General features: G+C 39.2%; 2 protein-coding genes across 9 annotated transcripts in view; one reads left to right on the top strand and one right to left on the bottom strand.

The window, feature by feature from the left end:
* Positions 1–18,867: 18,867 nt before the first annotated feature.
* On the top strand, positions 18,868–20,190 carry rhol (rhodopsin, like). The gene has a single exon (XM_059537545.1). It carries the CDS (start codon positions 18,904–18,906, stop codon positions 19,966–19,968), a length of 1,065 nt encoding a protein of 354 aa, XP_059393528.1. The 5' UTR covers positions 18,868–18,903; the 3' UTR covers positions 19,969–20,190.
* Positions 20,191–22,060: 1,870 nt separating this feature from the next.
* Positions 22,061–27,647, bottom strand: part of LOC132126336 (membrane-associated guanylate kinase, WW and PDZ domain-containing protein 1-like) — a 127,375-nt gene continuing 121,788 nt past the window's right edge. For 7 of the 8 annotated variants that reach the window (XM_059537540.1, XM_059537536.1, XM_059537535.1 and 4 more), the window contains 2 exons: positions 26,880–27,018; positions 22,061–23,895 (listed from right to left, as the gene is read on the bottom strand). In XM_059537540.1, the coding sequence (XP_059393523.1) occupies positions 22,727–23,895; positions 26,880–27,018 (1,308 nt within the window). In that variant the 3' untranslated portion in view covers positions 22,061–22,726. Of the gene's footprint in view, positions 23,896–25,343; positions 25,424–26,879; positions 27,019–27,647 lie in introns of all 8 variants that reach the window. The other variant, XM_059537542.1, reaches the window with a different exon arrangement.

Below are 27,647 nucleotides of genomic sequence, written 5' to 3'. Positions count from 1 at the left end.
ATTTAACAAGACGATTACTGAAATGATCTCACCAGGTCCTTTAATGACAGCAATGAAATGCAGTGGAAAGGTTTTTTGGGGATTAAGTTAATTTTCATGGCAAAGAAGGACTATGCAATTCATCTGATCACTCTTCATAACATTCTGGAGTATTTATAAATTTATAAATGCAAATTGCTATTATAAAAACATAAGCAGCAACTTTTCCAATTTCCAATATTTATGTAATTCTCAAAACTTTTGGCCGCGACTGTAGTCTTTCTTGTTGGCTCTTCAACTACTTCAGTTCCAGCAACATGACCTGGAATAGAGAAATCAAAAGATGCCTGCTATGAACATAACATCGAAACCGAAGCATATTTGGACCTCCCTTGCTTCAGTGAGGTCAGGCACTGATGTTGGGAGATCTGTCTTGCAATCAGTATTTCTGCTCACCCTGAAGGTGTAGAGTTGTCTTCAAGTGTGGGCTTTGAGCTGGCCAGTCAAGGTCTTCCAAAAGGCTTGAATAAAATGTTTATCTAATGGGATTGTTTGGTTGTATGCTTGATTTTATGCACGTGTTAGTAATGAGTGTAGCTGAAAAAGCCAAATCCATTAATAAGAATGTTTTTACATACGTTCATTTTGATGCAAACAGAGGGTCATCATCTTTTTCCAAAGTAAATGAATTGCATTCAATGGAAGATTAGAGCAATGTTAGTTATGTCAAAGCAATTATCCAGGATCCTGGTCGTTTTGATGTTAAATCAGTATATTAACTAGCTGCACATGGTCAGAGCAATTAAATAGATTTTACCGGCCTTGCTGTTTATGCATGCTGTGAAAGAGACAATGATGAAGGAAAATGTCAGCCTTTGAACTCTGAATCACCATTTCTGCATCAAGAACACGTTAAAACGCTTCGGTTTTGTTCATGAATTACATACCCCATAATTTTGTTATTCTAAGTCTAAATTGAGAATTTATTTGAAAGCCACAGCAAAACAATCCCAGTTGCGAAGAAAATAGCCTATTATGTAACTTTCTTTCCCATATATTTCTGTATATAGTCAAATGTATTCATATATATATATATATATATATATATATATATATATATATATATATGAATACATTTGACTTAATATCTAGAACATATATCTGCAATATATGCACAAAAACAAAAGACTCAATATTTATCATTCACAATCAGAATCATCATTATCATTGATGTTTACAGAACAGATTGATGTAGCAAATGATGTGAATTCCTAACAGGACTGTGACTACCACCCTCCCATCCTGCTGAATGAATGAGAGTCCACTGAGAGATTACAACTCTGCAAACTTTCAAATTCAACTCTTCAACCAAGACCAATTCCTGAAGCTATTTTCATTCATTTCTTTTTGGCAGTGCTGCTTTGGTGCTACAGCGAGTGATTCTCAGTAGGTCATGAAGTGCATGTTTAATCTTGAGGGGCTTCCAGATGTGCGACTCAGCTCTCGAGGAAGTAGCTTTAGATGTTTACGATTATTTTACATCTTTCTCATCTCACCCCCAACATTTTAAGTGTATATAAATATCATCCCAATGGATTGAAATTTCAATCTTTGTGGTTTGTTTAAATAAAAATACTAAAGCATACAGTGTTTGAGACATACCTTAAGTCTTTTGCTGTCTAAATGTTGAAAATAGGCCACAGGCCAAATTTAATTGCCAAGACAGCAATACAGTTTTTATGAGAGCTGTTTTCCAAGAGTTTTTAAGTATAATGTACTGTGATCACTACCATTCATGCAATTTCAGTCAAACGATGCTGCTAGACGTTTTTTAGCAGTTTGGTCAAATGATGGCTTTGTGCCTCATAAAATGTGAGTTGGGTAGTAGTTATAGAGAAAAGCAAAGTGCATCATAAATAAAAAAGGAATTACTGCATTTAGTGGAACTTGACCCATTTAACCTCTTTTAAACACACTGTTTCTTATTTTTCAAACAGAACAATCAAAAGCATCTGGCTGAGCACATTTCTGAAACCCTATGGAAAGCCAACCAGACTGTAACCTTTACAGAAGAGGAAAAAAGATAAGTGCTTAGTCCACAATCTCCCAAAACAGTGAGTAATTTTGGCCTTGGACCAACCGCTTGAATGATCATGTTGAAGAGAATCAGAAAAACTGTTCTGAAATCAATATAAGAAGGCATCCTTCCAAAATATTATTTAATACACCGTGAACAGAGGTACCAAATAAGAACAAATGGAATTTTTTAAAGAGCTATTTTCATAACAGCATTCAGTCATTGTGAGCCCTTTTACAGGCTTATCCATTACTACACTTGAACATGACATCAGCTTCAGAGCTGATATACCGTGTCAACATGCAGACACGTCACAGTAAAAACACATGGCTGCTGAATTTTGAAATGTGTTTTAAACCATATGTTTTTGCTAATTATGATAACCACAGTTGATCAGGGACTATGAATTGAAAATGAATTCCTCAGGTTCTGCAAAAAACTATTTTGGACGTCGCATATTGGATGTCTGAGTAAGATTGATCCCTCACAGCTTAGTTAAAGGGGATATTTTGGTTTAAAGTTTAATAATAAAAAAATAACTTCTTGTTATATCCCAGTCAACACATTTTTTAACATATAGGCCCAGTAAAAAAATGCAAAAAAAAAAAAAATGCATGCACACACATGGCAAGGAACTGTATGCACATACATATTAACTTTAGAAAATGCAAAACTGTTTTCTGCTATAACATAAAATAGTTGTATAGCCTCCTGGGATGGAGTTATCTTAACATTTGAGTACATCGCTTCAGTTTCCTTTTTTGTTTGTTTTTTGCTTGCTTAGTACCTAACTCCCAGATTTCAATTCAATTCAATTCAATTCAACTTTATTAAAGGGAAGTCGTGGCCTAATGGTTAGAGAGTCGGACTCCCAATCGAAAGGTTGTGAGTTCGAGTCCCGGGCCGGCAGGAATTGTGGGTGGGGGGAGTGCATGTAAAGTTCTCTCTCCACCTTCAATACCATGACTTAGGTGCCCTTGAGCAAGGCATCGAACCCCCAACTGCTCCCCGGGCGCCGCAGCATAAATGGCTGCCCACTGCTGTGTGTGTGTGTGTGTGTGTGTGTGTGTGTGTGTGTGTGTGTGTGTGTGTGTGTGCGCATATTTCGGATGGGTTAAATGCAGAGCACATATTCTGAGTATGGGTCACCATACTTGGCTGAATGTCACTTTCACTTTATTTCGCCATGTATACAGATACTAGGAATTTGATTTGGTCTTCTCCATGCAGGCAACACAGTAAAAGCGGAAAACCAAAAAAAAAATCAGTTACAAAAACACAATACAAGGACAAATAGAGACATTATAAGCAACACGTTAATATAAATGTAAAAAGTGATGAGTTAAATAATAAATAAAGTGCCATGAATTCCAAGATTTAATAATCATTTAGGAGGGCTATTGCTTGGGGGAAAAAACTGTGGCGGTGGCGTGATGTTTTGGGCAAAAAGGCCCTGTACCATTTTGCAGAGGGGAGAAGATTAAACAGACTATTGGCAGGATGAGAGGGGTCAGCCGCAATCTTCACAGCTCTGTTAATGGACCTGGAGCTGTACAGGTCCATAATGGGGGGCAGGGGGCAGCCGATGATCCACTCTGCTGCCCGGACGACTCTTTGTAGCCTGGCCTTTGCGCGGGCTGAGGCAGAGGCAAACCAGACCGTGAGGGAGAATGTTAGCACACTCTCAATGACCGCTCTGTAAAATTGTACCATGATGGGGGGACCTTAGCCGTAGTCCTTTCAGGCGGCGGAGGAAGAACAGGCGCTGCTGGCCTTTCTTCACTAGTTGGGAGATGTTATTGTCCCATTTGAGTGTGTTAGCGATGGTTGTGCCCAGGAACTTGAAGTGCTCTACCACAGACACAGATGAGTTATTGATGACCAGAGGAAGATGAGTCGGGGGCTTTTTGCAGAAATCCACTATCATCTCAACTGTTTTGTTGATGTTAAGCTCCAAGTTACTGACTGCACCCCAGGACACCAGGAGACTGACCTCTTTGCGGTAGGCAGACTCGTCATTGTTGGAGATGAGGCCTATCATGGTGGTGTCGTCCGCATATTTGATGGTTTTGACAGAAGGGCCTCCAGAGGTGCAGTTGTTGGTGTACAGTGAGAATAACAAGGGGGACAGCACACAACCTTGGGGAGCACCAGTGTTGACTGTGCGGGGCTGTGAGAGATGTGGGCCCAGCCTGACATACTGAGTCCTGTTGGTGACAAAGTCTGTAATCCATGAGCAGAGGAGGGGGTGAATATTCAGATGGGTCAGTTTGCTGTGGAGGAGGTCAGGGATGATGGTGTTAAAGGCAGAGCTGGATTCCACAAACAGGAGTCTTGTGTATGTGTTCTGATTGTCCAGGTGTTGTAGAATGAAGTGAAGTGCAATGTTGACTGCATCATCAACTGAGCGGTTGGATCTATATGAAAATTGAAGAGGGTCCATGAGGTGTTCGGTGGATGCTTTGAGATAAGAGAGAACCAAGCGTTCAAATGCTTTCATGACTACAGAGGTGAGGGCAACCGGTCTGTAATCAGGTGATCTGGGGCTTTTTCGGCACCGGAATGATGACAGCAGATTTGAAGCAGGCAGGTACTCGGCATAGTTCTAATGACTGATTAAAAATGTCCGTAAATACTGTGGTCAGCTCACTGGCACAGTGCCTAAGGGAAGCAGGTGACACCATGTCTGGACCACACGATTTCCTGATGTTCTGACCTTTAAAAAGCCTCTGAACCTCATGCTCCGTGATGACGAATGGTGCAGATGAGGTGGTGGCGGTGGTGGCAGTGGAGGGGAGGTGGGCAGGGGGGTTAGAGTGGGGGGACCCACGCGGGGCTTCGAACCTAGTGCAAAACACATTGAACTTATCTGGTAGATTGGGGTCGTTGGAGGCTGGTGGGGGGGTGGGGGGGTGGTTGGGGTTTAGTAGCCCGTGGCAGATTGTAGGCCCTTCCAGACCGCTCTGATGTTCTTATCTCCGACCTGTTGTTCAATCCTGGCAAAAAAATGTGAAAATATCATGTAATATATTAGGCATATATTCTTATATATATTTATTTTTTCCAATATATTGCAATATATTGAAAGCGGCAATCATTTGTATATTTTGCGATATATTATATAATATATGTATCATCAATATATTATTAAATGTATTCAAATATATAAAATATTAGAAAATGAAAAGGGAAAATAATATATTACAATATATCACAATATATTTTAAGAAATATATTGGTAAATATATTTTCCTTTCGTAAGGGTTGGCCTTGGTGTAGGCAGCCTTGTCTCTGCTCTTGTGGGCCGCCTCCTTCTCTCTCCTCCGTAGCCTTACTTCCTTATTGAACCATGGCTTACTATTCCCACAAATGACAATAGATTGTCTGGGAATGCAAAGTTCCTCACAGAAGTAGATGTAGGACGAGCATGTGTCTACATACTCATCAAAGTTATTGCATGCCAATTTATTAGTTTCCCAGTCTGTAATGTCAAAGCAGACTTGTAGTGTTTCAATTGCAGCGGGTGTCCATTTCTGTACAACCCTCTTAATTGGTTTTTGTCTTTTGAGTAGAGACCGGTATGTGGGGATGAGTTTAATCACAGCATGATCGCCATTGCCTAGAGGCGTGCGCGCACAAGCACAATATGCCTCTTTGATGGAAGAATAGCAGTGATCAAGAGTCCGTTCTCCCCTGGTGGCACAGCGCACCAACTGATGGTATTTTGGAAGTTCAGATCTCAGTCACAGGTCACAATGAAGAAGTACCCTTTTAAATACTAATCAGTAATTATTTTGGGTAATTCTGGTATGATCATGATTTAAGGAGTCATCAAAAGCCATTTTAAAAAAGGTCAATTATGCAGCACAGTCACTGATAGTTGTGGGTTAACAAAAATGTAGTCTATAATGTGTTACACTGAATGATTAATGCTTTCCAGCATTAATGAAATGCAGATGTTATGTATTTCATTCTCAATGTCAGAGAGAGGGGATACGGAGGAACAAAACCAAAATATTTTCAGATGCTATCTTCACCTTAATAACCTAGCCTTTACTAGATGCCCAGCATACCGCACACAAAGCGCAGCGCAACAGCACCTCATTTTAAACTTCAGATCATATACAGACACTTCAAACAAAAATAATATACTGAAGCACAGATATTTTATATATTTTGTCTACCTAATGCATCCCTCCTGTAGCTCCATTCAAAAATAGAGCTTTTTTAATGTCTTTAAATGTTATATAATATTTGTATATATGCAATAGTCGAGAAAGGAAAGGAGCTGTAAAATAAATAAGTAATATAAGTTATATTTTACAGAATTATGTGTGTTTCTGAAAGTCTTTTTCTCAAGCTTGTCCTGTTGCATGCAGTTTTACACACTCATTCAGTTGAAATTACTCTTGAGAATGTCTTTAGATTAGCAAAATGAGTGTGGAGGAGTGCATTTCATGGCTTGAAAACCACCTCAGAGCCATTTCACATATTCTTTAAATCTTGTTTTGTAATTAAGAGTTTTAATTAGAAGCTACCCTTAATCTTTAATCTCATAGTGTGTGACCACAACCCTCAAACACTCAGACAACCAAACAGGCCTGGAATTCTACAGTATGAAGGAATCATCAACTCTTCCCTCTAGTACAACAGATAATCCTTCTGCAACAGCCAAAGCGGTCTCAAAACAAGAACTTTTGAGAAATAGCAGATTACCCGTCGTGTTAATACCATTACAGTCTATTTCATTGGGTTGTGGTGAATAAACTTTCAGGAACTGCTTTGGAGAATGAGAAAGCAGCATGAAAGAGTAGGGAAATTTGAATAAAAGGATGTGTTTGCATACTGACTGGTTCCTCGCTATGTGTTCTTGATGCGGATGCATTATAAATTCTTCCTTCCTGCCATTTCCCGTTCTCTGCTTGCATTGTGTGAAAGTTCTCCTGAGCAGCAGGGCTCGGCACATGGGAGTGCATTAAGGTGGTGATGCAGTGAGCATTCAGCAGCACTGGCTCAGGTTCAAAGCAGGCTGCCTGGGTCATTTTGAGTGTTGGCTAACCACTTTGAAAGAGCTGACATGCAGAAGGTTCAAAAAGCCTTTGCTGTGGGTTCTCGGACTAGCTGACTTTATAAAAAAGGTTTTTTTTTGTTTTTTTTTACTACTACTCCAGGTGTATTTCCTGTCACTGTATGGGGCATGTTGAGTTCCCATGGCATCTTAAAAGCTTGCACAGCACTAGTTCCTAAGCGATAAGAAGCCACATTCCAGATTTCCTGAGAATTCGCTGAATACTTTTGGTTCTTTTTGGAAGGCCATAGGAATACCAGAGTGGTCTCAAGAGGTCAGGTCTTTTCTTAAAAGGGTTGCCTAAGTGGGAAAATGTCGATCTGCTTTGAATACACAATCAAAATCAAGCAAATGCTTTAACAGTCACTTCTAAGGCACAGTTTGCATGCTTTTAACCATAGGTTTTGATAAATGATCTTATGTCACCATAAAATGGTTTAGAGGTGGTAGTTTTTGGTCTTCAAAATAGCAGTAGTTAAAGCCCTATATTAGGAGACAATAACACCTCATCACACTCGAGTGTGTTTATAGTGAGAAACTACAGAATTCATTGACTACATTGTGAGAGAAGAGGCAAGGAATATCAGCATCTTTGAGGTAAGAGCACATTTTCAGCATGCAAAATTGGTCAAAGATGGTTAACAGGATGCATGTGTTCCTGCTCAGAAGGGTGATGTCAGAACACAGCCACATTTCATGTCAAGAAGTGCTTAATCAAAAGAAGTGACACACATACACAAGTGTACTACATTCAACAGAGTGGGAGACAAACCACAAACAAAACCGCTGAAAAGACAGTCACACTTGCACACACTAGAGTACATGTCCAATTTGAGGCCAGATTATTTGCAAAGTCCCTGGGGCAAATGTTAGAGATAATGGTTCAGATTTATGAATGAAGAGAGGAAAGAATGGAAGAATACAGCTTTAAATAAAGCAAGAGTCAACATTCAGTGTCATGAATGATGTTTGCATGCATGATTTTTCCCAACACCAATTATTTCCATAAAAATAAGAAAGTCAAACAGTTTTGGACTTAATTGGTCAGGACTGTGATCAGACCACTCTCAAATCTGATATTGACCACAACATAATGTGAACAGACAAAATAAAATTAAAAATAAAATTAAAAAAATGGATCTGAGAAATAAATCAGAATTGAGCAGTGGGAACGTAGCCTGTTTGTGACGATAAGATTCATCCAAGATTTTGCTGAATCCTGAACTTTCTTTTCTGATATGTTGACCAATGAAATCTGGGTTTGTATTTAACTTACTGAGAACATTTTACATGGATCAACAGATACAAACCAACAGAAAGCAGGATCCCATATGCATGCATTTCAAATGCATTTTTTTATCAGGACAATGCATATTAACAACAGTACGCCTGAGTACACTTGTGTAAAAATTCCCAATGGAGAACCAAAATGAGTAGAATAGCTCACATTCAAGCCAACTCTCATTCTCTCTTGCATCTAAAATCACAGAAAAGTACACGAACTGGCGGAAAAACATTACTGCTTCAATTTATTTAAGGCATTTAAGGCTGCTGTATGTCATTCAACACTTCTAAATGATGTTCTTTGTTAAGAATGATGAGAATGAGGTGTCTAAGTGCTTCAAGTAGAGTGTGTATGTGTGTGTGTGTGTGTGTGTGTGTGTGTGTGTGTGTGTGTGTGTGTGTGTGTGTGTGTGTGTGTGTGTGTGTGTGTGTGTGTGTGTGTGTGTGTGTGTGTGAGAGAGAGAGAGAGAGAGAGAGAGAGAGAGAGAGAGAGAGATATGCACTGTGGGCCTCCAACAGCTGGTAGCGCTGAGGTGGCAAGCTTTTGGAATATGCCACTGGCAGCTGTCAGTACATGACAACGTCTCTGGTAAATCCTACAAGCAGATGTTTACCTCAGCTTTTAGTCACATAGTGAAAATGTAACCATCTATAATCTCATTATTTCAACTCTCTGCTGACACAATACAATAAACAACCCACAGAGTCATAATTGATCTATAGAGGCATATTCTAGAAAAATCTCATCAGCTCTCATACACTAGAGTGTGTCTGTAAAGATGGTTAATTCCACAGTCATTTAACATAAATAAAAAGAGATGAAACTGCACCAGTGCCATAGTAATATCAGTATAATAACTGTGCGTGGGTGTCCCGAAAACAATGTGTTAATGCTTCTCTGTAGGTGCATGTGAGTGTGGTAAGTAGAAGGAGAAAATAGACAGATGGAGAGAGAAAGAATGAGATTAAGGGGGATGAAAAGAAGCAAATGAAACTGATAAGAGTAGCCAGATGCCTCTCGGGGAATTTCAACATGATAATTCTGTTCCAAAACCTAGTGAGCTGCACCACTAGCTGAAACAGAAGCACATAGTCATCACTCAAAAGTGATTTGACATGCTCTACATAGAATGTTGCACAAATAGAACCCCACACAGTAGACTCAACTGACAGTTGTTTCCAGCGAAGTTTGATGTTTTGATACTCGAGTAAGCAAATGTGCCACAAACATAAAAATTCTGAGTAAAAATACTCTGAACTATTGTTAAACTACCTCTCGAGTATTCAGTTACTGAACTAATTAAGACAACCCAGGCTCATTGGACAAATGTGCCTTTGGTGTCAGTTCTTCAAAATGATATAATGTTGTTTCTTGCATGCTTTGAGACACTTTAAAAATGAAAAGTCCCGTGAGTGGCACTAAAAGCACATTCTGTTTTATCCAAAATAATTTTATTCTTGCAGAATTTGATTGTGTTAGCTGTTGCATATATCCTGACAGAAAAGGAATTTCCAGTGAATGCTGCTAAAATTAATGCTCGCATTTAAAAACAATGTAGCACCTAGTATACTAAACCTAACCGATTGCTTTAACAAGAGCAATGTGAGATAAAAAGCATTCGCTGAAGCAACTATAACATTTTAGCCTGCTTCAACTCTTTGATCTGTTTTATGGTGACACGTTTTACGGGACTCATACCTGAGTGTTCTGCATCACAAGTGCAATGCTGTACCAGGTGAGCAAGTCAAAAAGCCTTGCATGTGGAGCTAGTTATGTGTTGCAGCCGTCAGATGTATTAGTTTACAAATCATGCATTACAGTAAATTACGTTTTAAGGTCATAAAATAGTATTGTGCACCGTACAAAATTTGTCTCATTTGATAATCTGTGACCTGTAATCGTAATTTATGTAAACCTGAATCAAAGTTGTTGCCATTTTACTGCCATTTCAGCTGAATACTGTAGTGAATTATATGTATAGAGGCATGTTTTTCCAGTGGACCTAGGTTGCAATATTGAAAGGTTTTATTCTGTTATATTGGCATGGCACTTTCTACTACTCACAGTAATGAGAGAACCATCTTAGTATATATACAGTCTTTGTCACAATGCATTCTGGGATTTCCTTCTCTGTGAAAGATACATGCAGTGCTGCCTAATAAGGTGTTTTAAAACAGTTTACAGTTATATAAGAGACAAACTAAGCTCAACTTTTTATATGACATGGTGACCATCAGTACAAGTGCATACAGCTATCTGATACAGTGCACCTGATTTAGGAAGAATAGAAACAGGGAACAGGGTGATAGTTTCCGCTTGATATAGTATTTCTACAAATAAAGAATAGCAGTACCATGTTTTTAATGGTGCACCACCTGTAATGTCAGATTATTTTCTGTAACATAAACTATCTTCTGCATCTTTGATACGGCCCTTTACAGCTGGGCTGGCTGTATATCTGTCTCCTCTCAGCTCTATGCTCACACACACACACACACACAAACAGTCAAACATCTGTGCTATTCACTCCATCTTACAGGCTGATAGCACTAACATATAGGGAATGTGCTTTTACAGCAACATTCTCCCACTTACCTAATGGCAAAGCAAGAACAGTGAGTTGAGCAATGTCTCTATTTCTTTTTCTCCACATGCCCTCTTGTTTCTCGCATCCTTTTCTTGTCAGTCTCCCTCCCTTGACAGCTCTGCAACTAAAGAGGACAGCTGTGGAAGATGAAGCAGAACATGCAGGCGTTTGGAGGAATACACAGAAAGGGTAGGCTATCATTGAAAATGTAATTAGGCAATTTTGAATGCTATAACTGTGTATTATCTGTTCATCAACTGGATCATTTGTCTGTCTCAGGTTGTAAAAGTCGTATAGTACCCACGGACATCTTCAGAATTTGGCTGACGATGAGGAGAATGTGAAAAGGAGAAGAGAAACAAGCCTATTCAAAGCTTTGTTAGCGGTTATCTTATAATCTTTGGTAATGTTTAAAGTGGTTTGTGGTGCACTACAACAGTCTGGAAGACAACCCTTCAGGGTACGCAAACAGTTTTAGATCCCTTTGAGACACTCGTCCTGACACCTACCCGCTTACAAAACCTCAAACACGAGCTCACACACAGACCACAATTCAAAACAGACATTCCAGCTAACTTTCTGCAAAAGCCACTGTCTCACATCTTAAATGCAACAGCAAAACTAATGAAACGCTTATTGTGAGCTGTAAGAAACTGTTAGGTCAGTGTGTATAAAGGTGACAAGTGTAGAAGCACTCCTGGCTATATTGGAATAGACTTTGTCTATTCTATAAAGGCCAAGTGTGTTTAAGAGATTAAGCTCTTGTGCATGTGAACAGTGCAGATCTCCCACGCTAAGTTTATTAAATTTTGTATTTTGCTCCTCAGAAGCATTGCAATGATCGTGTCTGTTGCTGTTTTTGTACAGCACATGTTTTGGTGCATTTTTAACCAAATTGCCACTCTATGCTATGAAAGCATAATAATTCCTTTGGGTGCGATGCATATTTTAAAAAATGCCACATGTTGGACTCAGTTTGGGACAGAAATATTATATTGAGTTGTGGTTGTTGTTAATCAGATTGAGAACTCATGGAAGTATTTTGCAGAGTAACAGTTTAACACTCCCTTGCCTGTCATTGGCCAAACAAACTGTACCCACCTCAGAGTTAAATCATTGGATGATCCAGTGTTACTGTTGTCAGGCTGGTCATGATGCTCAAACAAACTGATAGAGCAATGTTTTGCTGACAGCACCACAGAGTCAAAGTGATACTTCTTAGGGAAATCAACCTACAAACGGTTTACTTGTTGTCTCTACATATCAAACTTGGACTGAAATGTTTAGCACCCTGAGCTAATATCACGGTTATTCTCTTAAGACTATGTGCTCAAAAGATTAGGAAAAGTGAGTAGTGACTTATGCAACTTCTCAAGCCCCTTCATGATGTCTTCCCAGAACTTCTCCCTTCACATCCCCTTTTCCTTTCCCATCTTCCTCTTCTCTATTTGCTGGTCAGTTCCAAACACACTCGGCAGCTGCAGACGTCACTGTGCTCATACGCATGCACAGAGATATGAGAGGAAACGTCATCAGGCATCTGGGAAACGATGTTGCTTGAGTGTTCTTATGAGGCATAGCTATAACTCTGAAGGAACGACGTGGATTTTACAATAATCTGCGTAACTTCATCTTAAAGCAACATTTGTTGAGTAGAGATGTGTTTTGAAGTAGCTATGTACGTCTGTGCAGTGTTATGTTAGTGAGGTAACAATAACACTGAACCCACTCCACAAAGTACAAAACAGAACATAGTAGCAGAATTAAAGGAAAAATTATTATAATAAAAATGTTGAAAAGAAACACTATAAAAGCTATTTTCTATTAGTATCAACTAAAATTTTGTGTCATCTGATTGGGTGAGTTGTAACACTAGCAGTTCAACTGCTTAGAAATGACACTACTGTTCAAAAGTTTGGGGTCAGTAAGATTTTGTATTTTTTTACATTTTCTAGCAAAAATGAATAAGACGAAAAAGTGGCAGAAATGACTTTTACTTATTTTTACTTTAAATTTAAATATAATTGTATTATATTATGCATTTCATTATATACACGTCAATTTTGACTACCGGTATATTATTTTTCATTTATCCTGGATTTACAGGATAAACAGTCAAATCTGTTCTTAAATATAACTATTTTAGACATCACATTTGAGCAGACGGAGGGATGTTTATGATTTTACCAACTTGTCTGTTGTTGTAGAATAAAACCTATCCTGCTTTTTAGTTTTTAAATGAAAACGTTTACAATAAAATTACACTTATTTATACATTTGTAATCTTGAACCAGCATAAAAAAATTCATATAAATAAAATAAATTCTGTAGAGAATGTAAACTCACCTTGTAACAACTCTTCGTAGCCTACTGGAATATTAACCTAGTTTATAGATTTCAAAAACAACTTTAATTTGTACCAGATAAATATAGGAACATTATCGCAAAAGTTGAAATAAATATTTAACACAATTTTAAACAATCCCTGGCCTTCCCTATAATACTGTCATTCTCAATTTTTAGCCTTACTCCTGAAATCATAGCTGGTCTACGCAGAAATGCTCTGTGTATTTTGGCTAAGGTTTGTGTGTACTAGCAAGTGTGTAATCGTTCTATTTTTTGCTCTCACAGCAGGCATGCTGAATGAGATCTGTTGCTTGTCCCGAGAGGCACAACCAGTGGCCTTTGTTCTACAAGGCAGCTGAGCATGCTCACTTGGTTTTTCCCACAGAACTGGGCCGCTTCGGCACTCATAACATTCACAACGGCTCCCTCCCCTCGTGTGCAGAACGTCAGAAGCATGTAGCCCAGTCACTTCCTCATGTCAGCCCAACCTATTATATTCAGGACATCCTGTGAACACCTACATATCTTGCATCACTTCCTACCTCTTAGATGGTTTAACAACGTGTCTAAAGGCCATGAATGGGATGTGACAGTGCCATCTTAGCGTAAGTGACCCCACCTCAGTTTCATTGTGCAGGCCTTTTCACAGCAGTCTAGCATTGTCATAAGAGATGTAATCATCCAGAGAGGATGCGACCTCCTCCCTACTAGTACTCCTTACTGTAATAGCTGAAACATAAACCAGATTCATTAACCGAAACATGTAGGCAGGCTTTGAGATGAATTTGTGGAAGGAAGTCCAGGCAGACAAGGAGAAGAGAAAGATCCAAAAGGGAGAGACAAGCAGCCTTGCCAAATGTCCCGAAGGAGGAAAGGAGAGAAGATGCCCAAGTTTGATAGTGTTGAAGAAGAAAGTGGATGATTAGATCAAGGGATGGTGCACATAAATACTGCATCTTCTGGAAGATATTTCCTTTACACAAATGTTATCCATAAAGCTTGCACGAAGACATCTACCTCTTTGAAAAAAACTTACCGAGCTGGTTGATAACATCCCTTTGATATCTGACATTCAAACGTACGCTGTTGCAGATCTACTAAGATAGATGTGTTAAAGAACAAGCTCTTTGAGACTATACTGAAAGTCTAGGATTTTTTTTTTTTACAATTAAACCTGGGAATTAAAGATGAGAAGTTTGATATACAGTGTTGCCAATGATGACGGAAGAAATAACAGCTGAAATATATCTGGTATTCGATAAGTAGGTCATAAACTCTGCCTTCTCCATGTAAACGAATGTAAGCCAAACTAAAAATGAATCAATAAATAACAATTTTCAAATAGATTTTGGTTGGTTTCTGTCATTTTAGCAAGCTCTTATCACACTGATGTGTGTTTTTCCAATAACTTTGTTTTTAGTTAGTTATTTGATGCTATTTAAATGGAGTGTGTCATTATGATTGAGTGCTTGCAATGAAGTCTGTGGAAATATGAAAGAGGACCTTGATAACCCGCTGCCACCTTAGCCATTTTTGGAACATCCTGGCCTCATTTTTTCAACAGTGGATAGAAATGAGACACGTTGTCCATCTTTTTTTAACAGCCATGAAGGATAGCAAATGACATAATCGAGTCAGGCTCCCTATGCTCTCAAACTACTTAAATATTTGTACATTAATATTTTGTGATTCACTTTGTAGCTTGCTATTTTGTTTATGAATCTTAAAAGAAAAACTGAATGGAAAAATACTTCGGGAACCAGGGCCACTGAAAAGAACTGTAGTGAATCTGAACAAAACCTTTCACACACCGCCTCACTGCACAGTGAAATTAATATATTATTGATAAGTTTTTAGTAAATGACAAGGATAATGTCTCTGGAAGTGAGAATTCAGTTGACAACTAAGACCAATATCTCCTGTGGACATCACATCTATAACTTATCTAATGACAGACTCCAGATATCATTTTTGCTAATTGCTGCCAAGACATTTTGGTCTGTTCTGCTCATATTTTGCTTGCTTATCACTTGTTCAGAGTCCAAACAGTCTGTCACTGTTTCACTGCGACTGATTAATCAACATTAGGGAGAGGTCAAATGGGCCCTAAAGTCAGGCCAGTGTTACAAATGAACTGTACAGTGAGAGCAGTCGTATGTAAGGATTCACAGCAGACTCCAGGCTTGTACAACTTTATATCAACTTGACGTCTAACTCAAAGACAACCAAACACTTCTAGTCAGTAGATTCCAGCTAAGGAAAGGTTATAGTTTGGATTAAACGTACATATAGTCAGTCTAAACTGAATTTGAATGACTACAAGCAAATCTAAAGTATTGTCTTTTTAACAACATCTCAGTCTAATTGAACTGTTCTTACAAAATCAACATATCAGAGCAATTTCTGAAGGACTGTGACAATGAGGATTGGAGTAATGGCTGCTGAAAATTCAGCTTTGCCATCTCAGGAATCAATTAGATTTTAAAATTCAATTAAATAGAAAAATCACCTAAACCCCAAACTTTTGAATGGGCATTGTAAGTGTAATCAGGGCCATTTAACAGATTTCACCATGTTTGCATACATTATGCAGATTTTCTCCATCAGTCAATAAGTCTGCAGATTCAAACTAGGCCTGCTCATCACCTTAACCAATACTGACAGAAATGGATTTCAGATGGTTCAAGTCTTGGTTTGATTTGATTGCTGTTTCAAAATGGGCAAATCTGTTTCTAATATGTTGGTATTTCTCAACTGTATACAACTGAGGGCCCTCCAGCAGTATGTGTCTGTCTCATTTGTGTATTTTCCTTTGCAGAAGACAGCTTGAGTCTCAATGGTGTTGCTAATGTGCATTACCCCATGGTGCTTTATTTCAGCTTTTCTGGACCCAAACTCAGACTCAGTTAACTATACGAATGCCATATTGCAATCACACCATGCACACTACTTCATTTCAGCATTTCAAACACACACATACACTATGACAGTATATAAATAAATAACACTGAAATAATGCTGCATACAATGTCAAACTAAAGCATAATAAAATGGGATGTTTGTGTAGATGCACAATTCTGTAAGAAAATCAAAATACTTTTGCATTTAAATACCAGCAAGCAAACTTTTCGTTCTGTCATTAGTCACTGAATTGAAATAGATGTTTTAAGCAGAAACCTGGAAAACCTTAAAAACTTCTAAGGAATGGTTTTGAGGACTACTGTGGCAAAACAGAATGAAACAAGCCAGACAAATTAAGCAACTGGATAAGAAGAGCAATTGTCTGCTCAGTTGCAAGACTAACACAGTTTCAGCGTTCTCTTGCTAAAACTGGAGAGACTGTCCAGACATCAGTAGTTTCTTCAACACTGCGCTTTGGGAGATGGAACCTAAAACCCTTTAAAAGAAAATAGTGCAGTCTGACAACACTCAAGCTGACCTGGAAGCCAAATGTTATGTCTGGCATAAACCAAATACAGGCTGACACCAGAGTAGCTTACTAGTATGGCCATCAAGTGTGACAGAATCATATTCTGGGATTACTTTTTAGCGGGGGTGAAGGAGAAACCTGTCTACCCTCAAAAAGAACAAGAACAAGAATAAGCATTGTTTTTTTTTTATTGGAACTACCTAGAACAATGGACCGATGGTACATAAATAAATGCACTGTATCCAAATGAAGATATGCCTGGGACTTAACTTTATGTTTAGAACTTATAAAAAGTAACATTTTGTGTGCTGCTTGAACACACTACTGCCTTTGGTTAGAGGCAACCCAGTACATGTCAAAGAAACAGACTGTTGCCACCAGTTAGCACTAAAAGCTTTTGATCCTGACGTATTAATAACACAATAACGTACAGTCCTGTTTTATCCAGAGAACCAGCACTAAAGGACCCAGAGAGAAATGAGATAAGAGTGCTGTTTGAGACACACAGGAAGCCCTGCTGGTGTGAGAAATTCTTTGTTTGGTCTTTCTGTGTCACAGGCACAATAATTGAATATACTGCTAGAATAAAATAATTCAACTCCCCAGGCCAGATCTCTCGTCAAAGTCAAGAAGCCAGTCCTACAAAAATTAGGCTGAAGCAAACAAAACAAAAATGTATTATTAAAATGAGACATCACTGTGAAGTGGTCTTGGTGTATCCTTCTTTGAAATAGTAAATCCAAGTGCTGAATCATACCCGTTTACAAATGTGACAACAGTACTAAATAAATCGCGTAATGACAGAGTTCATGACAAATTTATAGACTGGTGACTTGATGGGTTTCTTCACACTCTTGCAGGGTTGTGTGTCAACAGTAGAGGGCGTGTCTGCATTGTGCCAAAGGAGGACCACTATTGGTCCCCACTGTTTTCCATTCAAACTACTAAACATAACGTTTCTGTAGTCTGTAAAACTGCCTATGTTTTGATCGTACATTAAATTGATGTTGCCAAAAAATAAAATAATATTCAGTTGCTGGATTTCAGTGATGTAGCCTATCCTGTTCATAACTAACTAACTGAAATAAAATGACGGGATTGCTGTTGTAGAGAAACTGTCATTTCAGATATGCACCACAAGAGGGCGCGTGGGAAGCTATTGACCAAGAAATGCACAGCGGGTTTATACTCATTTCAGTTCATGTTTTCAGTGTCTCTTCACGGAAACGATATTTAACCATTTAAAAATATCAGTATGTTTTGAATTTATTTTTGTGAGTAATATTAAATGATAGCCTTCCTTTGTCTCCAGGGCTGAATACCAAGTAAAACCTGACTTATACAGTTATTAGGCTATTTGTTGAAATCAAATAATAATACAAACAAATTGTCAGACAATACATTTTAGTTGTCCACTGTCTGAAAAATTAATACTCCTCTAGATGTGGTTAATAAATGACATATGCTATAGCAATATGCTATAAAATATAACTATAGAATATACTTATATATCAATTCTATAATAATACAATTATATATTGTCCCAGCAGTTTCTTTAAATAGCATATTTACAAAGCCTAATTGTAAGTCAACAACTGTAATCTGTAATAAATGAATGATGATGATAAAACCGCTTTCCCTCTTACTATATCAAGGTCAAACAAGCTTTTATAACAGTTTTTACATACATCAAGGCACATAAGTTTCAAATGTGCTCAAGGCTAGGGTAAAAACAAAACAAAAAACAAACTGATGAACACTGGTGAAGCAAGACAACATACAGAACATTCAATAATAATAATAATAGAATAAAAATCTTTCACTTTTATTTATAAAAAATTCTACTTTTACACTCTTTAGTTTAGTTGTGTCTGTTATAATTATGAATAGATGTTTTAAAGATGAAATTGCTCTATGCACCAACTGATCTGTTTAACCCAATTGATGAAGACAGATTCAATCCACATAACCTGATCACACCATGAGCCTGTAAATGCAGGGATGAGATTAAGATAAGCATTGCCTCAACCACAATTCTGCTGATCAGTCAGATATGCTCATCTATAATCTGCCCTTTAAAGGCGCCCGAGCGGAGTGTGCTCAATTTCCCAGATCAAACAAACCGTTCGTCATGAATGGCACGGAGGGACCAGACTTTTACGTTCCCATGTCCAATGTGACTGGCGTGGTGCGCAGCCCTTATGAGTACCCACAATTCTACCTGGCCTCACCGTTGGCATTCTACTGTGTCACCGCATACATGCTCTTCCTCATCGTGACCTGCATTCCCATCAACGGCATTACATTGTACGTGACCATTGAAAACAAAAAGCTGCGGACACCCCTGAACTACATCCTTCTGAACTTAGCCGTGGCCGACCTCTTTATGGTTTTTGGTGGATTCACGACCACCTTCTACACCTCCTTACACGGATATTTCGTCCTAGGACGTGCCGGCTGCAACTTGGAGGGTCTCTTCGCTACTCTCGGTGGTGAGATCGCGCTCTGGTCTCTGGTTGTCTTGGCTGTGGAGAGATGGGTGGTTGTCTGCAAGCCCTTCACCAAATTTCGCTTCACGCAACTCCACGCCACTTTTGGTGTCGCTTTCTCTTGGATAATGGCCTGTACATGTGCCTTACCGCCTCTCTTCGGTTGGTCCCGCTACATCCCTGAGGGCCTGCAGTGTTCATGTGGAGTGGACTATTACACGTTGAATCCTGAGACTGACAACGAGTCTTTTGTCATCTACATGTTCGTCGTGCACTTCTCAATCCCTCTCACCATCATTTCTTTCTGCTACGGCCGTCTGCTTTGCACAGTCAAGATCGCAGCCGCCCAGCAGCAAGAATCGGAGACTACCCAGAGGGCCGAGCGAGAAGTTACTAGAATGGTAATACTCATGGTCATCGCTTTTCTGATATGTTGGCTCCCCTATGCCAGCGTGGCCTGGTATATCTTCACCCACCAGGGAAGTCAGTTCAGCCCCATTTTTATGACCATCCCGGCATTTTTCGCCAAGAGCTCAGCTCTCTATAACCCACTCATTTACGTCTTCATGAATAAGCAGTTCCGTCACTCCATGATGTTAATTCTGTGCTGTGGAAACGATCCCTTCCATGACGAGGAGGAAGGAAGTTCTACCTCAAAGTCAAAGACAGAGACCTCATCTGTTTCCAGCTCTGAATCTTCTGCCTGAGGGTCATGCTCTGGGCTATTTACAGGATATACAATTCAGCTGTCTGCAGTCTATGACAGTTACTTCCCTGTAATGAACAACATGTGGGATGTGGATGACTGTGGATGTGAGCGTAAAGGTATCTCTATTAGACAAGAACGGCACTTTACTACTACTTCACGTGACAATGAACAGTGGAGTTTTGGCTACTGATAATGTAGTTTTACCATTACACAAATAAATTTCATTTTAAAAATAAAACTGTATCATTTTTAAAATTTAGCTTAATGAATTTGAGCAGAACAAATAAAACTGCTACATAGAGCCAGTATATAAAAGTAACAAGTATACTGTAATTAGCTCTCTATGTTTTCTTTTTATTTATTATACAATTAAAAAGTGTCTCTAATACTAGCTTGCTCTATTCTTTTTGTTTATTATATAACCTTGCTGCGTGTACTGCATTAGGCTAATTGAGACTTGTCATAGCACTTGTATATCATTGCTCTTTTGTTGATTTTGGTTGCTTCCATTGTCCTCATTTGTAAGTTGCTTTGGATAAAAGCTTCTGCTAAATGTCAATGTAAATGTAACACTGATCACTGCAACAATGTTACCAATGGAATGTGCTAAATAGGACTGAGATAAATACAAAGGTGTTCGAAGAACCCCTTTTTTATTAAATGTAAAGGCCACAGTAGATTTCATACTTATTGTAAATTAAGTGATTTACTGTACTTTATGTGCTGATATCTATACTATAATATCAAACCGTTCATTGCAAAACTGCAAAATGTTTTTTTTCTTACAATGATCAAGATAAACTCAAAGAGACTGCCAAATGCAACTACAAACAAATGCATTGTCTGTTATGTGAGCAAGGAAAATTAAACATTTAATGCAATCGATGTTTCCTTGATTTTCATTGGAATTTTGAGGTTTTTGCGCCATGCTCTTTGGAAACAAATGCCTATGAAACTCTGTAAAAATGACCTTGAGGTAACTATGGCAACCCAGAAATCCTTTACCCTCCCCCGGTGTATAACAGAATACAAATTCAAACCTGCATGAACAGAAGAGATGGACACAAATGCTAGCCTACATAGACAGACAGACAGACAGACAGACAGACAGACAGACAGAGAGACAGAGTCACTGTAGTGCATGGCACATTGTTCTGTTCAGATCTGGATGTTGGGACGTCAGCATACTTTTGTATGGCAGGAAAGCAACAGTGTCTGTAGCTTACATCACTCCAATCCTGTTTTTTCATTCTCCAAAATGTAGGCCTTCTATTCTTGGACGCAGCAGTGGGAATAAAATGAGGTCAAAAAAGCAGCCATTCACACCAGGTAGCACAACTAACGCTATGTCATTCCAGGAATGAATCAACTACTTTAGTCTTGTGTCAGATATTAAAGAGCTTTCTGTCGCACACTGTTCTTCTGCAATGTCATCTTTTCATGTGTTGAGCGAAAACCATGAGTTCTACCTTTTAAATATTATGCTGTAGACGAAATCGTACAAGCATTAACTTTTTTGTTGTGCAAACCTAAATGACCTGAAAGCTGAATAAAAATACATTAACATAAAGAGGTCTCTAAAATGCTTTTCTGGACCAGTAATGTTTATTCTCATTGTGTAAAGTTATGCTGTTGAAGTGACGACATACTAATTCCCTCTGATAACTACTAGGGCTGCAGTCTGCAGAGAACAAAGTACACCTGATGCATTTCTCTTTTTATGCATTCACATGATTCTCTTTAAGCCAGAGAGGAAGGCTCAGTCTCTTTTTCATCTGATAACCCGAGAGAAGTTCTCACTGGATTTTTAAAACACAGTCGACTCCGTGGGTAGTGTATTGAACCTCTTTTCCTTCACCTTGTGAACTGCCAAGAAAATAAAGAAGTCTTTGTTTTCTCCTCCTCTTTATTTTCCAGACATGTTGGCAAAGTGTTAGAGAAGAACCTAGTGCAGTTAAACAATCTCTACCTCCCACATGCATCCATCTAGAAGAAATTTCGCAGTCCAAGTTATCCTCCACTTGACCTGCTAACTAGCCAATTTCCTTTTTGTGCAAAGCTTGAGAATTATAAGAAAGACCATCAAAATGTGTATATATATACTGTTTTTATTTTTTGAACATTATCATCATAATTTTTATTTCATTATCCCTTCATTCTTTTAAAATGATCACCTCTGAATGTACACATACTGCAAACTGTCAAAAATATACAAACAAATGCAGGCTTGTGCTATACTCTGGTCAAATGTCTAAAAAACAGTGGCACTGGGAAGAGAGAGAAAGTAAAAGAGAGAAAGGACATTGAAATTGTAAAGACATGCACAGTATATGTCTGAGCACCACATTGACTGACTGAGCTGCTCGGTGCATGAGAGGGCTCTCTGTAACAGAATATTTCATAATCGGACAGTAGTCCAAAAGGCTGCCCTTTGTAAAACAAAACAAAAGAAAACCAAAAAAGAAAACACCAAGAATGGTACTGTTAGGCACATAATCGTTTTCTTTATACATAGTTGTCAATCTCTGTAAAACTGCTAGCAGATTTATAAAAAGGGTAATAAAAGAAACCAAAATGACGCTTTGATGGAAAGAAACAAAATCATTCTTTTGCTGTTGAGAGTTGTAAAGATGTTCAACCATGAGAAAACACCAGACTTCAAATCAATAATTTAGTATCCAGGGTCTGTGCAGTCCTTGGACGAAGGCTCGTGTGGACGGCGGGTTCTGCGAATGGGGTCCTTCATAGCCGAGTCATCAGATGCTGAGGTCTTTAGGGCTCTCTTTATAGGCCTTCCTCCTTGGCTCAGGTAGACTATCGTTAGCTCTACTGTAATTGGATCTGAGCGTGCTATAATAATCACCCAGCTGGGATTCGACCTCCTCTTCCTCCTCATAGCGGTACCCTCTGATGGGAGACAGGTCTCGACCTAGACTCCTGGTCCGGTACGAGTTTGAAACTGGAGACTCGACTCTACGGTATCCGTCCTGTCTGCCCCCACTTCTCACAGGGGAGCGGCCCCTCAACAACGAGTTGTAGTTCTGGAAGGCTGAATCCGAGTCGGGTGTCCGAACATGGGGAAAAGTGCCATCTCGAGAAGCCCCGCGGAGAAGTGTCGAGTCCCGATAGGCTCGATCCATGGGGGAAAGGTCGTCAAGGTAGCCGGGCGGTTCTTTTGGTAGGGTGTCTTCCAGATCGAGCCGGTCCAGGGACGCTGACAAATGTGGAATGCTCTCGAATCGGGATGGAGGCTTCGGAGCAGGAGGCTCTTTTAAGGTCATATCCAGCCCCCTGTTGAAGTCACCGTTGTAGGGTTTATCTGAGGATGCCGCAGGACGTCTTGAGGGGGACTGGTATCTGGATCTTTGAGGGGAATGGTAGGGAGATCTACGGCGATAACCAGATCGGTGGGGTGAGCGCTGAGGTGAACTGTGTCTGTGAGGAGAAGAGTGACGATGGTGGCGTCTATCCGGTGAGCGGCCATGTCTCCGGTCGTATCGACTGTCCAAAGTGTTCTCAGCGCTCCGAGCTCTGCGCCTCTCTGGGGAGCGGTGCCTCCGGTGGTGATGATGGTTCTGGTTGTGACTGTGGTGGTGATGGTGTGAGTCATCTTTGCTGGACCTCTTCTTGTCACCCTTCCTCTTGTGAGGCTTTGAGGTTCCACTGTCCTTGCTGTGCCCTTTGCTCCTGCTCTTCTTTTCAGGGGAGCGGTGTCTGTGGTTGTTGTGGCGGTTGTTTGACCGGTGGCCGTGCTCCTGTTGGCCCGACTCCCGCGCCCTCCTGTCGTCATTGCGTGATGATTTGTGAAGATCTGGTGGATAGCTGGACTCCAATGGTGGGTGGGGCCGACTTTCGAGAGGAACTGCGTTCACTTCCGAAACAGTTTGTGCACCGGCGCCGAGGCCGTTGCCGTCGTTGATGCCGTCTGTAAGATACGAGTAATTATGGGTGAACTCAGTTGTCACATACTAGCTGAACAAGTATCATGTTTGTGATGAATTGTGAATGTGTATTGTCTTTATTATCATAATTTTTATTGGTTAAGCTGTTACCATGACTAGACTACCTCGCCCCCATTAAGCATGTTTACATGCACCTTAAAAGTCTGATTCCAGTTAGACTAAAACAACAGTCAAGGCTGGAATCCACTACATTACTTTTGCCCAGATTTTAGCAGTCTGGAGGAGTTGACGCTTGTTTGCGGATTTTGGTCAGTCGGAGGAAATCAAACGTCATTCAATGTTTTGAGTCAATTTTAAAAGATTTTTTTTTCCTTTGTTGTGCATCTCTTTCAACATGTAGCAACAAGCTGCATGTTTCTTCGTGGTTTTGTTCCGTTCCAAATGACGTGTAAGTCTGGTAACACGATCAGCCATTCAGTGTATGATGGCCAGTTTTTTTTTTTTTTTTTGGAGCCATTTTCAGCAAGTCCACACGTGTATGAGGCCTAGCATTTCAAATTATTATTTTTTTTGTAGTGTAGTGTAGTGTATTCCAGCTTTTAGTTCTTTTGTGTCCAAATGAAATAGAATAGTCCACTTTAGTGAAGTTTAGTTACTATTGCCCAATACTTCTACATTAATCAAACTACAATTGACCTTAGCACTGTGCATACAGGTGATGTATGACCATTTTTTCCAAATATTTACTATGAATACTTGGACAGAGAAATGATAACTGAGCAAAAATCTGCCTTAACAGTCATGTTAACGTACTTACTGATTCTGACTACACTGAACGTGTTCAATCAACAATTAAGAATAGTTTTAGTGCTGATGCAAATGAGGAACTCATGCATTTGATGCTTTTAAAATGCTGTTCAAAAGTTCAAAATATCCAAACGTAATGGACTGGTTGGTAATAGACATGTCTATGTGATTAGAAAAATTGGTGTAACAAACCTGAGGCAGACAAACCTTTTGGTTCGCACGAATCTTTTCTGAAGTTCAAAACTAACATTTTACATGTAGAAGCACTTTTGAGCTACATATTTTTTAAACCTAGCATGCTGAATATAGACAGGGATCCAAAGAGTCGAAGAAGATTTCCCTTTACCAATTAATGGCTTTGGTGGGTGGCAAACGTCGACATAAATAAAAACAAAAAACGCATGACAACAAAATAAAACAACACCCACTAATAAGAAAAAATAATTGCATTCACTGATGAGGTTTTCATCTCGTCTGTGGGGATGCTGGCAAACTTTAAATGCAAGAATGAACCCACTCATTCAGGTCACAATGTCAGGAATGGCCACAGCACTGGCAATGCATTCTGTGTAAATGAACTTGCAAGGGACAGTACAGTTGAGTGGAAGCCACAGCACACAAAACTGCCAGATATGTGATGAGACGGAACACGGGATCTACAAACCGTGGTCTGATTTTGGTAGAAAGCAGGCTCTCCTGTCTTTTCAGATCTCATACAAGCAGCAACTTGGGGAGCAACCATCGCTAGGGGTGGAAGGAAAAGCCCAGAACAACAGAAAAGAATAAATAAATAAAAAAAGAAGAGAGAGAAGCAAAGTATTTAGATCCCTTAAACAACAGTCGTGAGAGAGAGTTATGCTCTTTTGCAATGGAAACAGTGTTTATTTTATCAGTTAGTCAAAGATAGATTGTCCATAAAACGTCCCCACCCTTGAGTGAAAAAATCAACAGTAACAGAGAGAGCCGGAACCAACCGCACACTCACTCACACACACACACACACACACACACACACACACACACACACACACACACACACACACACACACACACACACACACACACACACACACACACACACACTCAGCAGCAAACCAACCCAAAGACAGTGAGATGTGGATGCCGTAACAAGCTTATGTGCACAAACACACACACCATATGAAGCAGTTTACATTGCAAACAGAAAGAAAACAAAAGTGGTGAGACATGGAAGAGAAAAATGAGAAAAACAAGTACAAAATGGTATAAAAATATACAACCTCACAGAGATATCATGTTGGTGCAGGAAAGGACACATTATATCACATTCTGAACAAAATACATGAATGAGCATCTTTAAATGGTCAAGACCGAAAAAAAAGAAAAGCATAAAAAATAACTGTGGCAAACTAGTACGTGAATTTTCCATAAATATTATGGAAACTGACAAGGAAAAAAGACATTTAGATATTGACTGACATCATGCGGCACTGACATTATGCTCAATAAGTGAGTTGCTTTCTGTCTGTAAATGAAAGGATGTAACGTCCGATAACAATCAGTTAGAAACAACAACAAAACAAAAAAAACGATAATGGAATGTGGAGTTCAAGAACCATCTGAAAGTTCGCAAATAAGCAGTTGACATGTACAACGTGCAAAACGATCTGTGAATCTGTGGAATACAGTATTGTGAGTTTTTACCGTAAAGGCTAATGTTACCAGAATGCATTGTAGTCATGAAATGTCCTTAAAGACCCTTCTCAGTAGCTTACATTCACCTTCAATAAATATCATAAATATGTTACAACTCACTGACATGGTCATGCCACCCCAACGGGGAGCATGATGGAGTTTATCATATTTTTTTTTTCCTCTGAAAAACAATAAACGTATATCCAGTTTTAGAAACGTTAATATTTCTGCTTCCTCGCTTTGAATTTTTTTCTTTTCTTTTTTTTTTTCTTGTGAAGTATTACGAAAAGCATGTGCCACAACCACCACCCAAAAGCCACATATCCCAGAGTCCCCTAGGCTAGCCCAGTGCGCAGAGGCAAGGGGGGGCAAAAGCAGCGAGTGGAAGGCCCATCACCCAGGAGGAGGTCAGAGGACAGGGCCAGTGTGCAGAAAAGAAGAGGTGGTGGTGTTTCCGACCCCTGTGGGGGAACTCCTCAGGGGGTGAAGACAGGGGAGAAGGGGATGTTCTCGTAGATTGACCCACCATATTCTGGCACGGAGCCGTCCCCCCTCCTGAGGACCAGGTGGACTTTTCGGCCACCGTTTTTGATCAGTTCAATGGCGCGGGCGTGCTTCATGCCCTTGGTGCTCTCCCCATTGATTTCCAGGATCTCATCTCCAACCTAGAGATAAAGAAAGAGAGAGGACGTGGAGAGCATAAAAATAAGGCAATGGAATCTATATATAGCGGTGACATCCAGTAAACACCGGCATGCAAAGAAAGCTAAAGATGAAGAGGAAGGTAGAATTTCCTTTGTGCTATTTTCCTCTCTGCCTCTGGTTAGCTGTCAGAGCTTATCGTCAAGGGAATACCGCTTCCACAAAAATGGGACTTCAACTGACAACTCGCTGCGCTTCACAGAGTCCCTGCGCTACCATCCTCATCTAACTTGCAGATCTTAGCATGGGGGCTCTGCATTTCATTTGTTTGCACTGAAGCTAACAGACAGCTAATATCTTTAATTTTATTTACTTTAAAAACCTACAGTTTAAGAACACTTCCAAAATGACTATGGCTATAGAAATGTAATGTAATGCTCTAATTATTAAAAACAAAATAAAATACATTTTATTTAATATATTAAAATATATTTTAACACTTAAAGCATTCATATATATATATATATATATATATATATATATATATATATATATATAATATGAATATTAAATATTAATCTATATAAAATAATAAAATATTACAAATAATAAGTATGAGTTATAGTTAATAATTCAATTAAAAACAGTTTAA

The sequence above is a fragment of the Carassius carassius genome, chromosome 44 (assembly GCF_963082965.1).
Source record: "Carassius carassius chromosome 44, fCarCar2.1, whole genome shotgun sequence".
Taxonomy (NCBI): Eukaryota; Metazoa; Chordata; class Actinopteri; order Cypriniformes; family Cyprinidae; genus Carassius; species Carassius carassius.
This window is presented reverse-complemented; position numbering and strand designations above follow the sequence as displayed.

What these genes read in the sequence shown, in the direction of transcription:
- rhol (XM_059537545.1), top strand. Translation starts at nt 18,904, where the DNA reads ATGAATGGCACGGAGGGACCAGACTTTTACGTTCCCATGTCCAATGTG.